At 39.9% G+C, this 15,124-nt stretch overlaps 1 protein-coding gene and 1 long non-coding RNA gene across 3 annotated transcripts; one reads left to right on the top strand and one right to left on the bottom strand.

Moving 5' to 3' along the window:
- The first annotated feature begins 3,563 nt into the window (after window positions 1-3,563).
- Window positions 3,564-9,287, top strand: LOC125119939 (uncharacterized). The gene is made up of 2 exons (XR_007133215.1): window positions 3,564-8,351; window positions 8,685-9,287. It is a non-coding gene; the product is annotated as an uncharacterized LOC125119939 (long non-coding RNA).
- On the bottom strand, window positions 7,802-12,721 carry CDKN2B (cyclin dependent kinase inhibitor 2B). Of its 2 annotated transcripts, none has more exons than XM_047767551.1 (2): window positions 12,225-12,721; window positions 7,802-9,807 (listed from the first exon to the last, which is right to left on the bottom strand). In XM_047767551.1, the coding sequence occupies exons 1-2, from the start codon at window positions 12,357-12,359 to the stop codon at window positions 9,547-9,549; spliced, it is 396 nt and encodes a 131-aa protein (XP_047623507.1). In that variant the 5' UTR covers window positions 12,360-12,721; the 3' UTR covers window positions 7,802-9,546. The 2 variants fall into 2 exon arrangements, with proteins under 2 accessions (XP_047623507.1, XP_047623506.1); XM_047767550.1 differs by lacking the exon at window positions 12,225-12,721 and adding an exon at window positions 11,871-12,213.
- Window positions 12,722-15,124: the final 2,403 nt, after the last annotated feature.

Here is a 15,124-nt window from a genome sequence, read left to right as displayed (position 1 = left end):
GCCAACAGTCCATTCACTAGGCAATTTTTATTTTCGGTTTTAACCTCCCGCGCGGCGAAGCATCTGAACGCTTCTTCCTCTTTCCTCCTCCCTCGGTGCTCCCCTCCCCCACGGTTGCTCCCCACTCCCCTGGTGTCCCCTAGTCCGCTGGCCATTCCTCCCGTAGCGGTCGCCGCCGCCTCGTCCTCCTCCCTTCTCTCTGACTGCCAGACTCCTCCTCAATGTGGTCCCTCTCCGCTCTCCTCCCCCTTCTTCCTCTCCCCCCTCTTTTTTTTTCCATATCACTAATCCTTTCTTTCTGGACACCCCCCTCCTCCCTGCGCCACTGTGGTCCACTCGGCACAGGAAAAGCCGGGGAAGAAAAAAGAAAGAGACGTACAAAGAAAGGGTGAGTTAAGGACAGCGAGGCGGCCTTAGGACTCGCGGGAGCCGGGTTCCAGAGCACAGTCTGTCGGGTCCTCGGCTCTCTGGCTGGATGGAGCTCTGAGGCGGACTCGCCTGCTCCCCGAAGGCGGGCGGTCGAGCCCAGGACGCCGCTTTAAGGCGGGCGACGCTGACCGGGTGCCCCAATTTCCTGGGGTCTGAAGTCAATCTTGATCGACCCAGAGCTTCGAGGGCTGGAGGCGCGGCCTGGCCCGCCGGGCCTGTGAGGGAGGATGTGGAGACTAGGCCCAGCCTTCGCAGCTGAAAGGTGGCCTGCCTGGAAGTGGCTTCTTTTACATGTGCCCGACCCTAGTGGCTGAGCTATAGAAGTGGATCCGTAGCGAGAGAGACGATAGGTCCTATGGATCAGACACTAAGCCCCTCACATCTGGAGGAGTCAAATGATAGTGCAAGCCACCGAACTGGAACTGAGAAACCAGGTCCAGAGGCAAGCAGGCGGCCTCCACTCTCCTCCCTCATCTCGGCGGTGGATTTAAGTAGCCTCTACGACTGGTTGCAATGAGACTTAGGGACCAGGCTTAAGAACCATTTTAAATATCTTTAACAAATGCACCTCTCCCTTCTCCTTGTAGAACTCCATCAGAATTTACCAAACACCAGGCTCCATGCTGAGACTACTTGCCACGCCTCCTTGGCGGAACAAATGAACTTTCTCGCTCTCTGCATGGCTAGCTCCTTTTTCAGGTCTCTTCTCAGGTTTGCCGGCTCAGAAATTCTTCTCCTCTCAGGCATCACTATATTACCGTTTTTGGTTTTGTTTCCCCTAAGGCACTTACCGTACAGACGTTATCATAAGTAATAGGTCACTCGTTTGTTTCTCCGTAGTTAGTAGGTAAACTCCATGGAAGGGTGATCTTGCTCTATCTTGCATTACGCTCATTCCCCACCCCCACCCCACCAAAGAAAATCTCATAGGAGAGATGAAGTAATAAAAATATACCATTATAATGAAAGGATTTCATTTTGTGGCAAAGCGAGGAGGGGTACTTTAGGAGGTGGGAGATCAGAAGAAGCATCCTGGAGGAAAAAGCTGCCCAGTTGTAGCATAGTATCATTTAAGGACCTTGGAGAAATGGAAGAGTGAAGGGATTCCTCGACCCAGGCAGGGTAATTAGTCAAAGCAATAAACCATGGTGAGTGAGGGTGAAAAGACTTATATTACATATTTCTTTAAATTATTAGTCAAGGTTCTCCAGAAAGACAGAACTAATAGTGTGTGTGTGTGTGTGTGTGTGTGTGTGTGTGTGTGTGTGTATAATTTATTTTAAGGAGTTGGCTTACCTGATTATGGGGGCTGGCAAGTCTGAAGTCTGCAAAACAGGTAGACCCAGGGAAGAGCTAATGTTGCAGTTCTGAGTCAAAAGCCAGCTTGAAGATATGATTTTTCTTTCTTGGCAACCTCTTTTCATTTCAAGCCTTCAACTGATTGGATGAGGCCCACATATATTATGGAGCATAATCTACTTTATTCAAAGTCTATGGATTTAAATGTTAATTATGTCTTAAAATTAACTTCATAACACTATCTTGAATAGTATTTGACCAAACAATTGGGTTCCATAGTCTAGCCCAGTTGAAATATAAAATTAAACATCTCATTATCCCTTTATGCCTGAAAGGTCTGTTGAGCCTCAGTTTACCAGTGAAGTTTAAATTAAGGGATCTGTCTGTATTGATTAGGTCTGTATAGCTTAACCTATAACCATTTCCTTTCCACTCAAACTTCTTCTGGGGATAAGGGGAGTTGCCTACTTCAGAGGACTGCTATTTAAGTAAGAGCATTAAGATTACTATAAAGTAAGCTCTGTGTTCAATGAATATAAAATTTAAAACTTAATTCCATTTTGGTTTTCCCCTACTGCCCAACACCTGTCTTTTGTTAGTTGTGGTATGCAGGGGAATTCTATCTAATTTTAATATTAGACTAAGCAAAATACAATTATGAAGATGAATCTTTAGCAACACAGCTAATTCGTGGCATGCCAAAGACATTTGTAATTCCAAACGACTTTTGGCTATGTGCTCTTCAAAAACAGTGTGATCAAGAACTGTGTTATTTGTGTGCACTTTCACTTGTATTATTTTCTCATCACCATGGCTGATTTGGGATTACTACTCTATTTTACAGGTGAGAAAACTGAGGCCTAGAGGAACTCAAATCTTGGATACTTTATGGCCAGCAGGTGACAGGACTGGAATCACTAAGAGGGTCTTTGAACTACAAGTCTTGTGCTCTTTCTGTTTTACTAAAGACCAGAGTCAATAGGGAGTGAGCTATTGATGGGTCATTTGTGCAGACAGAAGATCACTGAATATGGGAGCTTTTCTTTGTTCTCTTCCTTTGGCCTAAAAACTGACTCAGAGAATGGAGGAAAATGATTTTCTGTTTTTTAAAATGATTTTCTATTTTGGATCAGCAAATTCATCCCTCAGGCAGAGACAGGAGAGGGCATTTTTTTTAACATTCCTTGTCTGTGCCACCCCACCCAACCTCCAGCCCTGATGTTCCAGGACATTGGCTTTTTCCTTCAGATATCCCTTGATTATCAAAATTCTATGAGAAATTTCCTTAAATATTGCACATGCTCAAACTGAAAGCTCCAAAGGTATAAGACAAAAGACACTGTAAGATAAACTATTATTTGGACATATATAACAAAACATCAACCTCTAGAATATGTAAATAAATACATAAATGAGTAAAAAAATACCTTTTGGAAAAATTAGCAAATAATATGATGGCTAAGTGATATACAAATAGTCAAATGGTCAAAATTAGGAAAATATATTCAGTTTTACTCATTAGTAAAGAAATGTAACAAAAAATGCTGACATATACCTATATGTGTGGCAAAAATAAAAGGAGTGATAACATTAGCAAAGTTGTGAGAAAATAATCATTCTTATATACTATTGTAACTTGGAGCATTCATTTTGAGAGGCAACTTTGCAGTACTTATCAAAACTGTATGTGCATATATATACCCTTTGACTCAGCAATTCCACTCCTAGAACCTACATAATTATGCAAATATATACACACATAAATATATGTATGGAAATATATATTATATATGCAGTGTGTGCATATATATATGTATAGCAATGCATATTACATATGTATGCATGTATGCATTACCCTTCGACTCAGCAATTCCACTCCTATAAGTGGAATTATGTAAGTATGAAAACATGCCCCTGACTCTGTGGGCAGAGCAGAGGTTTGGAAACCAAATTTCTGAAATAGAACATCCTTTCATGTCTCTGTTCCCAGTGCCTGGACTAGTGCTTCCATATGTGGATATGTTATCGAAGATACACACGCATAAGTATGGAAAAATTTTACATACATAGATATGTGCAGACATACAATTGTATGTGTGTGTTTTGTGTGTGAGAGAAAGAGACATGCCTTTAGCCTGAACAATGTCACTCCTGTAAATTGCTACAGATTGCTTATATAAGGATGAAAAAATGGTTCTTTATAGCATCATATGTAGTAGCAAAAGGGGAAAAAATGGAGATAATTTACATGTTTGTCAATAGGAGACTGGTTTTTAAAAATTGGAGTTCATCCATAAAATATAAAACTATGCAGTTATACAAAAAATTAAACACATCTGTATGTCCTAATGCAAGTTGTCAAAGATGTACTACCAAGGGAAACAAGTTGCAGAATAGCATAATCCTTTTTGTTTTCTCAATGTGTGTGTTGGGGTAGGGGCGTTTACAATTACATATACCTATATTTATGGAAATTTTAAAATTAAAAAAATAGTGGTTACTCCTGGATAGTGACAATAATGGGTAGGGAGTTTTCAGGAGATTTTTCTGTAATTCTGTTTATTTTCTGTACTATTTGAAAGTTTACCATGCATATGAATTTTAAAGTAAGAACTACAGAAATTTTGGGCTCCAAATCTAGAGATTCTAATTTTGTAGTCCTGAATTTGGTCAGTGAATTCAATATTTAGAACAGGAGTGATTGAGAGTCAGGGTTGAGAACCACTTCCTTATATGCTGGTCACAAATGACTGGTGGGGACAGCACCATCATTGTATAGATATAGTAAATGCCTGTAGGAGAATGTAAAATGAAATGTCATGTAATTTTTCCCTGGAAAGGGGATGACATTATATTCTTCCATTTAAAGACTCAGACATGGAAAACAGATTGTGGTTGCCAAGGGAGAGGGGGAAGGGAGAGAGATGTTTGGGGAGTTTGGGGTTAATAGATGCAAAATATTACACTTAGAATAGATAGACAGTAAGGTCCTACAGTGTAGCACAGGAAACTAGAGCCAATCTCCTGGGATAGACCATAATGAAAGTGGAATTCTCAGAGGGACCCAGTTTTCAGCTAAGGTAAAGGGGTGAAAACCTTTGTGAAGGAATAAGAAAGTAGAAGTTTATTTAAAATGAAATGGAGACACAGAGGTCACACAAGAAGAGTTTCAAAGAAAGTAGCACCAACCCTGTCATAATATAAAGTATACTTAGGAGAAGATAGACAAAGATTATTCATTTTGGGAGGAGGCCAAATTTGAAAGGGAAATGAAGCATGGTTCAATTACTGTTATTGGTCTTAAAGTTTTCACTTTTACTCTGTTGTAAAATATTTTATATACCAGCATTGACTCTATAGATCTATTGGAGGTCTAATGTCAGGGGCTTCTAAATGGGTAGGGGATTAGATGTTTGGGGTTCCTTTGTAAACTTCCAATAAAATGTAGATGTCTGTAAGTTAGCATGAGATGATCTCTCATAGTTCCCCTCTCCCCAAAAATTCTTTGGTTTATATTGATTTCAAACTTCAAATTAGAAAATCGGAATTGGGTGCTTAGTTATGACATATATGTTGATTAATTTTACTATGCTCAATATGTAATCCATGCCAGTTACATATTATTTCATTAGCAGCACTGGCTGCAAAATTTCCTTTATTATGTAATTAATAAAGGAATGATATTAAAGTTATCATGTCTATAAAGTATTCTCTTTCTTTATGCAAGGAATGATATTAAAGTCTGAGTGAGGAATTCAAGAGGCCAAAAGGGACTCCTACCATTTGTAAAGGCTGATTTTAAGAAAAGTATTACAGAAAATTGAGACAGTAGGAAATAAGCAGATTCCCATTATTTTAGGCCTGGAAATATTTCACAAATACCACCAGCATGTAGACGGTAAACTGTCTTGGTTTGATTTGATTAATTCCATTGAACTATTGTTTTGTCTTCCACAAAACACCATGCTTCTCCTTCTATTCTTGTTGCTTTCTTCTTTTTTAAAAATTATTATAGTTGATTTACAATGTTTTGACAATTTCTGTTTTATAGCAAAGTTGCTTTCTTTTCATCTCATTCTCTGCTTTCCTGAAATGGCTGACTTGTATATATTTAGGTGGTACAGAGCTCTTTCCTGACCAGCTGGTTCCTACTATCACCCAGGCAACATTTAGGGACCTAAAATTTCACAGAATTCAATAGAAACAAACCAGAAAGTACAGACCTTTTGAAATGGGTCTGTAGAATCCACAATAGCTATTTACAGAGTTATTCATCTTATAATGACTTTTCTACATATTTTAGCATTCTCATGCCTTTGCAAGTTCTCTTCCATCTACTATCCCCAACTGGTTCTGTTTCCTATGCAAGCCTCATTTAGGTCAGAACCATACGTTATATGCTTACTTAAAAAACATTTCTTTCAGAGGATTTATTTTAGTTTGTAATTACCTACTTCAGTATTATTTTAATAAATTCATTGGGTCTACTCATTTCTCTCACTTAAAGAAGTGTATTCTTTTAGTAGCTCTGAGTGACATGAGAGAAATGCAAAATGCAATGGAAAAAAATCAGAGGAAAGATGAAGTAAGAAAGAACTTTAAACTATTTTGCAAAGCATCTTTTCTGTGCTAGTTATAACAAACTTGTCGGTAATTTTTCAACTAACTGGGCTACAGAATCCCTTCTCCCCATTCCATAAAGTAGCTTTTCTTGGCTCAGACCATGACAAAATCACTACCAAGAAAATATAAGACCCCCTTACAAGTCATGTGTGTAATGAATTTATAAAGGGATAAAACTTTAGTGATAGGAGGGAGCTTAAAAATAATCTAGACCAATTCCCATCTTTTATAGATGAGGAAATTGAAGCTAATCAATGTCACATAACTTAGGTCATATATTGAATTAGCTGAAGAGCCAATACCAGAACCCAGGTCTTCTACCTTTTAATTAAGTCTTAATTTCTCCTTCCTCATTCTTTCTTCCCTGGGATTAAAAATACAACAGGAGAAGATATTGGAAGTATTGTGATTCAACTTGCTGCTCCTTCAAGTAATTTTTAAAATTAAAATGTTCTTATTTTCCTATGTGTGTTCTCTTCACTCCACCTCCTGTCTTAATTTTTAGCTTGGTAATTGAACTCTGTGAAATTACACCAGACTAAAATTAATCCTTCAAGTTTTCACAAGATAATGAAATAGTTTGCTAATAGTGAAAACCTAGTGATCATGTTAGATTTTGGTTAGCAGCTGACATCAACATGAAAGTAGACCTTATATACTGTAGATGACACCAGCTTTTGCATGTTTCAGAAGGTAATCCACAAGAGTGCTTCCAAGATGATTTTTATCATTTTTGCATTTTTGGGGGGGGGGTTTAGAGTGGCAAAAATTATACCTTATAAAAATAATCATCCTCTGGCAAAGCATAAAAGGAAAACAAGCATATCTTTTGTTTTTTGAAACTGAGAGATAATTACAGAGGTGGTTAAAAAAAATCCCTATTGGCTATTGCTTATTAACATACATGTTGTTTGTTTTTAACATTTCCCATAAAGGAAGGGTAATATAGAATCTCAGCATAAGTGTAAGTTAAATTGGTTTTATTTATTTGCTGATGGTCAGTTACCTAGCTTTATAAAATGAACTAATTTGGTCCTGGACACCACATTCCTATTGTTTTTGTCATAATGCAGAAATAAAATATCATAAACGCATTCCTATGAACACAACTTCCTGGAGCTGCATGAATCTTGAGCTCTCTGTTTGAGCCTATTTAATTTCTTATATCTGAAATTACTAACTTTAGCCATTAGAACACAGAACATTTTAAATGGATTACACTTTCATAGTAAATCATCCTTGTTTTCTCATCCATTCTCTCAGCTGAAAAAGAAAATATGAAAGTGAGGCCAAATGAATATATTATTGAATTCTGAGTTTATCTCACTTCCAGATCTTGCAATGATCAGGTTGTAAGATTTCTACAAACCTTGGTAATATTTTAGACTTATATACAGAAATTAATATGTATGTATTTCTTGTATTTGTACAATGGAGCCAGAAGCAGGACTCATGTATATAGAACTATATTTATTTGCATGTGTACTTCAAAGTGAAATCTTTAACAAATTTAACAGTATATATACTTGTGCTGCTGATAAAACACACCAGTCAAACCTGCCTACCAGGTGGATTTGAAATCTGAATTTACTTTTACATGCACACATAAATTACTATTTCAGTGTAACCAGGTGCTATTTAACTTCCAATAATGTATAATGTAGTTATATATGTATATATGTTTAATGATAATGTAATGTCCTAGTATGTATGTATACACACACACACACACACACGTATAATTCAGTCCCTGACTGGCCTGGAAACTTCCATTTGCCAAGGGCATGGCCATAAAGAAAAAAATGAAAGCAGTGAAGAATGACTCATTACAATGCTGTAATGAATCAAGCAACACTGGAAATTAAATTTCCAAACAGTGTGCCTTTAGTTTTTCCAGCAAATATTATGATATTCAATGAACCATCATATTTTTTCAACAGTTTTATATTCAATTTACTCTTTCAGCAACTCTTTGGAAATATCACAAGATAATTTACAGGGTAAGTGCATCGATTTTCTAAAATACGTTTGTAATGTTTCATATTTCTTTTATACTGAGATACTCTAGTAAAGGAAAGAGAAAATTTAACAAAGAAATAAATAGGTTAAGGATGAAAGTAATCTGGGCGTTGGCACTGTGACATATCTTCATATAAAAGCTGTACTTCGTCCTCCCCTCTTTCCCACAGGGCCACAAGCTACTTTGTTATTTAAAGTCTTAAGTAAGTCTTAAATATTAAGTAAAACTGTTACTGAAGAACAATTTACAAAATATCATGAAATCTTTTCAAGTGGTAATTCACAGGCGGCTTTCTGTATCCTATCCTATATAGATAAAACAAATCTTTGCAGTTAACAGTCTGTCAACAGTTGCTCTCGCTACAATCCACTTCAGTCTGCGCGCAGAACTCTGGAAAGCATAGGAATTTCACCACGATTGAAAAACAGCAAACAGTTCTCTGGAGAGCTGTTTAGCACCACCTCGACCATGGAAACTTAAGAATAAGTGGGCAAATTCGAAGTGGCTCCAGGATCCTCTCTTCCCAGTCACTCTCCGGTGGAGCTGGGCGCGAGTCTCCAGGCTTCCAGTAAGTAGCAGTTTTGCACGTGACTTTTCCTAGCCGCACGGCACAAAAAGAAAGTGTTGGGTGTCCACTGACGCCCTCATCAACCGTTGTCCTTATTTGGTCCTCGGTCTTCAGCTTTTTTCCCTCATACCCCCAGGGCCTAACTCCCGTAGTGGGGGCTTACTGAGGGCTCATTGAGGTCAACATGGCGAACGTTATCACCTGCCTCTCACCCGAACGCATATCACCGCCGCCTCCTACGCTGCTCCAGCATTTTCTGTGTAAAACTCGCCGCATCTGGGGTCGTTCGCTGATTTCTTCACATTTTCTCCAGAAAATCCTGAAAAGTAAACTAAGAGTTCCACATTCCGCTCCTAGATCTTCCTTGAAATCCATTTGCCCCTCTCTGGTTTGTCTTCACAGTGAGTGTCTAGAGGTGCAACTAGAGGAAAAGCAAAAAAAAAAAAAAAAAAAAAAAAGGCATTTTTTTCCCTGTCTGCCCCTCCTTCCCTGCGGGGAATCCAGTTGCTCAGGAAGACTTCCCCCGCTCCACGTTTGCAGCCCTCATTGAACTAGGGGTGGGGAACTAGAAAGAAAAGTCGTTGTGGGCGGTTGTGTGCATGCGCCATCAGTCTCCCGCTGCCGCGCGCAGATACCGGGCAACGTCACGGTGGCCCCTCTCCTCAGCCAGATCCACCGGCAGGCGGCCCCAGGCGTCTTGCACGTCCAGCCGCGCCCCGGCTCGGCAGAGAGCCACCAAAGTGTCCAGGAAGCCCTCCCGGGCGGCGTCGTGCACCGGTCTGGTGAGGGTGGCAGGGTCCGCGCAGTTGGGGTCCGCGCCATGGAGCAGCAGCAGCTCCGCCACACGTGCGCTGCCCATCATCATGACCTGCGGAAGAGAGTAGAGTGGTCAAGATGCTGGTAGGGGCAGGTGAAGTCTTTTCAAAGAAATACCTATTCTAGAAGTATCCGTCTGACAGAGGCGCTTAAAGCCTCTGGAGTCTGGTAAAGCGTCGTTTGAGGACTCAAAACAGCTCCGCCCGGCTCCGCCCCAGTTATACTCTACTCAGCCCTAATTAGTTCCATTTTATTCTCCAAACGTGGGAAGACGGGAAGACCAGAAAGAGCTGATGATAAAGTGCTTATCGCCGGTGTGGAGATTTTAAAATTTACATTGAAACAGGGGAGTCGATTTTGTTAAATGATTTATGAGAGAAGTTTAAAGACTTCTATTATTATCATTTGCTTTTTAGGGCCTCATCCGCGGCATATATGGAGGTTCCCAGGCTAGGGGTCCAATGGGAGCTACAGCTGCTGGCCTATGCCAGAGCCACAGCAACATCAGATCCAAGCCCCACCTGGGACCTACACCACAGCTCATGGCAATTTGGGATCCTTAACCCACTGAGCGAGGCCAGGGATCGAACCCAGAAAACTCATGGTTCCTAGTTGGATCCCTTTCCGCTGTGCCACTAAGGGAACTCCTAAAGACTTTTAAAGTCTGAAATTATTCCCCTTGCTCTCCCCTCTACCCCAGCTGTAGTCCCAATCCAAAAATATTTACCAGCTGATAGATATTTTTTAGAAAGTAGAGTAATGCTTTAGGAGAGAAAATAAACAACTACGTTTAAAAAAAGATTTACTTTGTTTAGTTCTTGTAGTAAATCTCCTGTGAAAAGCTTTTGCTTTTAGCTGTTATATATGTCTGTGCTCATAAAGGGAATATAGTCCTATAATAAGAGCCAAAATTGGAGGTTGAAGGGAAAAAGTAAATAAAGTGGTGCAGTTTTATAAGATGATGAAAACAGTTTTTAATGAATGGTTCACCACTTTTAATGTATAACATTACAGATAAACGCTCAAGTTTAGAGATTAATATATTTGATGTAATGTAAACACTATTTACATTAAACAGGAGTTTATAATGTACTGGGATTTTATAAAGGTAGTAAATATTTTGCTATATGAAAAGATCTTAGTCAAATCAGAGCAACGCATAATTTAGAAAAAGGATAATTTGGGAAAAATACTCCTATAGTATCCATTTGTATATATGCACATTATGCGAGCACTTATTTTAACAATAAAACAATTTTTGATATTCAAATGGAGTTGTTTGTTCTTATGAGTTTGTTTGAAAATGTACCAAGGAATGTTATTTTTGTTTGTTTCATGAATATTAAAAATATCCATATCTTCCCTTTAAAAATTATATCATTTCTACTCATGATGTAAAGAGCATTTCAGCTATAGAGAAGGCGGGAAAAGTGGTTCTTAATATCCCAGAATATGGTGAATTAAAATGACGAAGACACATCTTTTTACAATTACTAATATAATTTGAAGTCTTTAAGAACTACTTTAAATATTTTTTGCTGTTTTAACCCGTCCCTCATTTTCTTTAACACTTTCTATGAATTCAAAATGAACAAACACATTTTCTTTAAAAGCTACACAATTAACAAGATTTCTTAATAATGGCTTGGTTCTGGAAGGTGAGTGAGGTGAATACTAAATATGACCATCATAGTTAACAGTAAAGCACAAAACATTACCTTAGATTTTAAAGAAATAAAAAAAATCAGCACTAAAGTGGGATTAATAATTAAACATACTGAGTAAATGAATATTAACGATGAAGAGGCCTTTGCCATTTAAAAGTTTCAGGGAAGCTTATGTAATCCAAGCATTCATTATGATAATAAAAATCGATAGACATATAGTTTGTCTAATGTAACACTCAAGAGATACTGCTAACATGAAGGAATTAAGCACTGCAGTTGAAGAATCCTGTCATTTCTTTGTATTCAATTCGCCTGTATAAGGAAATAATAAAAAAAATTCATATCATAGCTTAAAAATCACAGTGTTCAGGGTGATTTTTTTCATGTATGATGATTTTGTATGATTCCTTAAATCCAATCAAAATTGCGTAACTTGTAATTTAATTACCTCTGTCATTGAAAGTTGAACGCTGTTTGGTGAAAGACAAACATAAGACAAAATAGTTCTTGCCAAATAACCTCTCCTTTCCCACTTTCTTCCCCAACTGAATCTATCCCTTGCGTCTCCGACGGGAGAGAAAATATTGGTCCTTTTTCCTCCCATTTAAAAGAAAACCAAATTGAAGTAGTGGGTTTCCCAATCCCTTTCTTTAGAATTTTTTGGATGGTGAAAACCTGCTTTACACCTGAGCTCCACACTCCAGCGAGAGACACACCGCCTGGGAGATCTCAGTCCCAGCCGCATTCCACGGAGGGACCTGTCGTGCGCCCCCTGTCGGCGAGGTCCGAGAGCCCCAGCTACCTGGATCGGGCGCCTCCCGAAGTGGTTGAGTCCATTGGGATCCGCACCGGCTTCCAGAAGTTGACGCACGGTCTCCACTTGCCCCCGAGCCGCGGCGTTGGCCAGGCCCGCATCTCCACCGCCGCCACTGAGCATGCCCTTGTCCTCCTCGCTCACTTTGCAGCCCCCAGACGCAAACTGTCCCCGATAATCCTCCGCTCGCCGTGAGCTTCGAAACACCCTTCCTGCTTTCCCACCTCTCTCTAGCCCGCTCTCCCCACTCGGGAAGAGCTCAACTAAGCTTCAGTTCCCTTTCCGCGAGCTGAGGAGGGAGGGGGGAGGGAAGGCGTACAATGGCTGAGTGGCCTGTAGTTAAGTGGGGCTTTTCCCGGTGGCGCCCAGGAAAAGGCGCCTCGCGCAGCCGCAACCTCCCGCGAATCGGCTCTGTCCTCAGAGTGCGGGCGCGTTACAAAGCCCTCTCCGCCGAGCTTCAGTCTGGCGGAGTGGAGAGGGCTGGAGCTGAAACGGTTCCCAGCTGGGGCTGCGGGGCTGGGCTCTCCCCACCTCCTTAGGCTCCGCCCCCTGTCCATCCGGCTGGCGCGACCAAGTCCCACTGCGCAGGCTGGGAGGCCTGGCAGGCTGCTGACTGTACAGCAGGCAGACAAGGGTAGGGGCGTGGGGCCTGAGCCGGACCGTGCTGGGACGCATGCGCCAGGCACCGCAGATCAGAGCCCTCTGTGCAACTCGTAGCGGCGTGTCCAGCAATCCTAGGCTAAGCTTTTTGGAAAGGCTGAACCAATGCACTCAGCTTCTAATAATCTCCCTCCAGCAGGCGGAGCAAAGGATTTCTATTCCTTCAGCCATGGACTAGCAGGTTTCATTTGGAGACTTTAGTATCTCCCTGTATGATCAAAAGGCTGAGAAAAAGGCATTTATTAAAATAAAATCATCTCTCTTTAGATGTCTAAAAGTGACAACTCTCACCTGTCATGCAGGTTAAAGTCATCCTCAGGTAGAAACTTGAACTTTACTAGCTTCATATCTTGAATCAACTATAGTAATCTGTTGGGGGGTGGGGGGGAATCTTTCTATTTGAATCAGCCAAAAATCAGTCTCAGTGACCTGAGATTCTTGTTTTGAATGTGCTTTTTATTATTTTCATCTTCGAATTAGGTATACAATCCTTACACACACACACCCCCGCCCCCAGCTAGTTTGAGATTGAGAGTTGCAACCTGGTACACATCAGACTTAAAAAATATAAATATATATTTTAATAATCTGAGATCCCAGTTTCATGATATTTGAATGGCCTATTTTTTTGTTTGCACTCTTACCTATTTAAACCCACCTCAGCAAGTATTCGATTTACATTTATCATGAGTAATAAAAGAAATTATGCAGTAATAATGAAACATAATAAAACAGGGGTGTGGTACTGGGCCTGTCATTAAACAGGCTGAACCTGTCATTAAATCCACTTCTGAAGATTTAAAGGCCAAGTGCTTTGCTTTTCTTTCTAATCTTTCTAGGTGAGTTTGTACTAACATATGTGTTGCTTTAAAGATTTAAAAAATTACAGCCGATGCTCTATTGAAACAGGAAAAGAACTATAAATTATGTATCTGTTGCTTGAAAACTTTGGTGAGGAGCTACATGAGAATGAACACTTAACAACTCTTACCTATAACCTCATTTTTGGTTTAGAGTGCAGAGGAACAAGGTCCTAAAGGGAGGGCAGCAGCTTGCTTTACTCACAAATGGGAAACTCCACATGTTTCTTCTAGCATAGCTTAACTTGGACTTCCCTCCTCACAATCCACTGTAGAAGAAAGAAGAGCTCTTTATAGACCAGGGTTGTGGTGGAGCAGGGGTGTGTGGCATGGAAGTGGTGGTTAGAGCTAAAGATCTGTTGACTTTGTCTCAACAGAGTTGAAATTCACCATGATGGGGAAGCGAAGGGGGCAGCATTAATAACAATTTCTCTCTCATACACACCATTTCTTAGTTTTCAGTTTCTTAATTCCTCTACTTTCACTCTTATTTGAATCTCCACTCTTATCTGAAAAAAAAGCCTTGTTTTTAAATTTTTTGATGATGATTCCATTCTTTGGTCTGGCCAGATGAACGAAGTCCACTGCTGGACGAACAGCATGGATGAGATGTTCTTGTCTAGTTTTGGTGGCCAGTTCCCATGCACAGTGTATTGGGAACTACAAGTTTGCATGTTGAATGGGAGAAGGAAGAAGAAAGATGGATAGTAGCAAGTCAGAGTCTTTGAAATGAATGGCATTGCTTATTTGTCAGTTACCTTGAAGGGCTGAGCCACCAGACTGACATCAGTGGGTGTGGTGGCAAATGTGCTCAGTCAAGAATATCTTCATCAGAACAGCCTAATTACTCTGAAATTTAGTGCACAGCCAAATGTAACAAGGCAGGTTACCTTTTAAAGGAGTGTTTTTGGATCTACCCTATAATGGATTCAGTAATCAAATTTAGTTCAATGAAACTTGGTACAGCATATTCTATATTATAGGTGTTCACAGTTGAATAAGATATGGGTCCTAGATTTTAAGAAACTCTCCCTTGTGACATTCAAACCAACAAATAGATTCAATACAATCCCTATGAAAATTCCAATGACATTTTTCAAGGAGAAAAAAAAAAAAAGAACAAATAATGCCAAAATTTCCACAGCCAACAAACCCCCCAAATAGCAAAGCAATATTGAGAAAGAACAAATCTGGAGGTATCACATGGTGGGATTTTAAAGTATATTACAAAGCTACAGTTATTAAAACAGTATGGTATTGCTATAAAGACAGACATAGACCAGAATTAAGAACCTAGAAATAGACCCACACATATCTGATCAGTTAGTTTATGACAAAGGAGCCAAGGATATACAATGTAGAAAGGAC

Source organism: Phacochoerus africanus, chromosome 2, assembly GCF_016906955.1.
Source record: "Phacochoerus africanus isolate WHEZ1 chromosome 2, ROS_Pafr_v1, whole genome shotgun sequence".
Taxonomy (NCBI): Eukaryota; Metazoa; Chordata; class Mammalia; order Artiodactyla; family Suidae; genus Phacochoerus; species Phacochoerus africanus.
This window is presented reverse-complemented; position numbering and strand designations above follow the sequence as displayed.

Bases quoted from the DNA above. Each gene is read 5' to 3' on its own strand.
- CDKN2B (XM_047767550.1), bottom strand. From the start codon at position 12,026: ATGGGAGGAAAAAGGACCAATATTTTCTCTCCCGTCGGAGACGCAAGG. The intron at 9,808-11,870 runs GTAATTAAATTA...TCTCTTCCGCAG, and splicing joins TTCAACTTTCAATGACAGAG to GTCATGATGATGGGCAGCGC.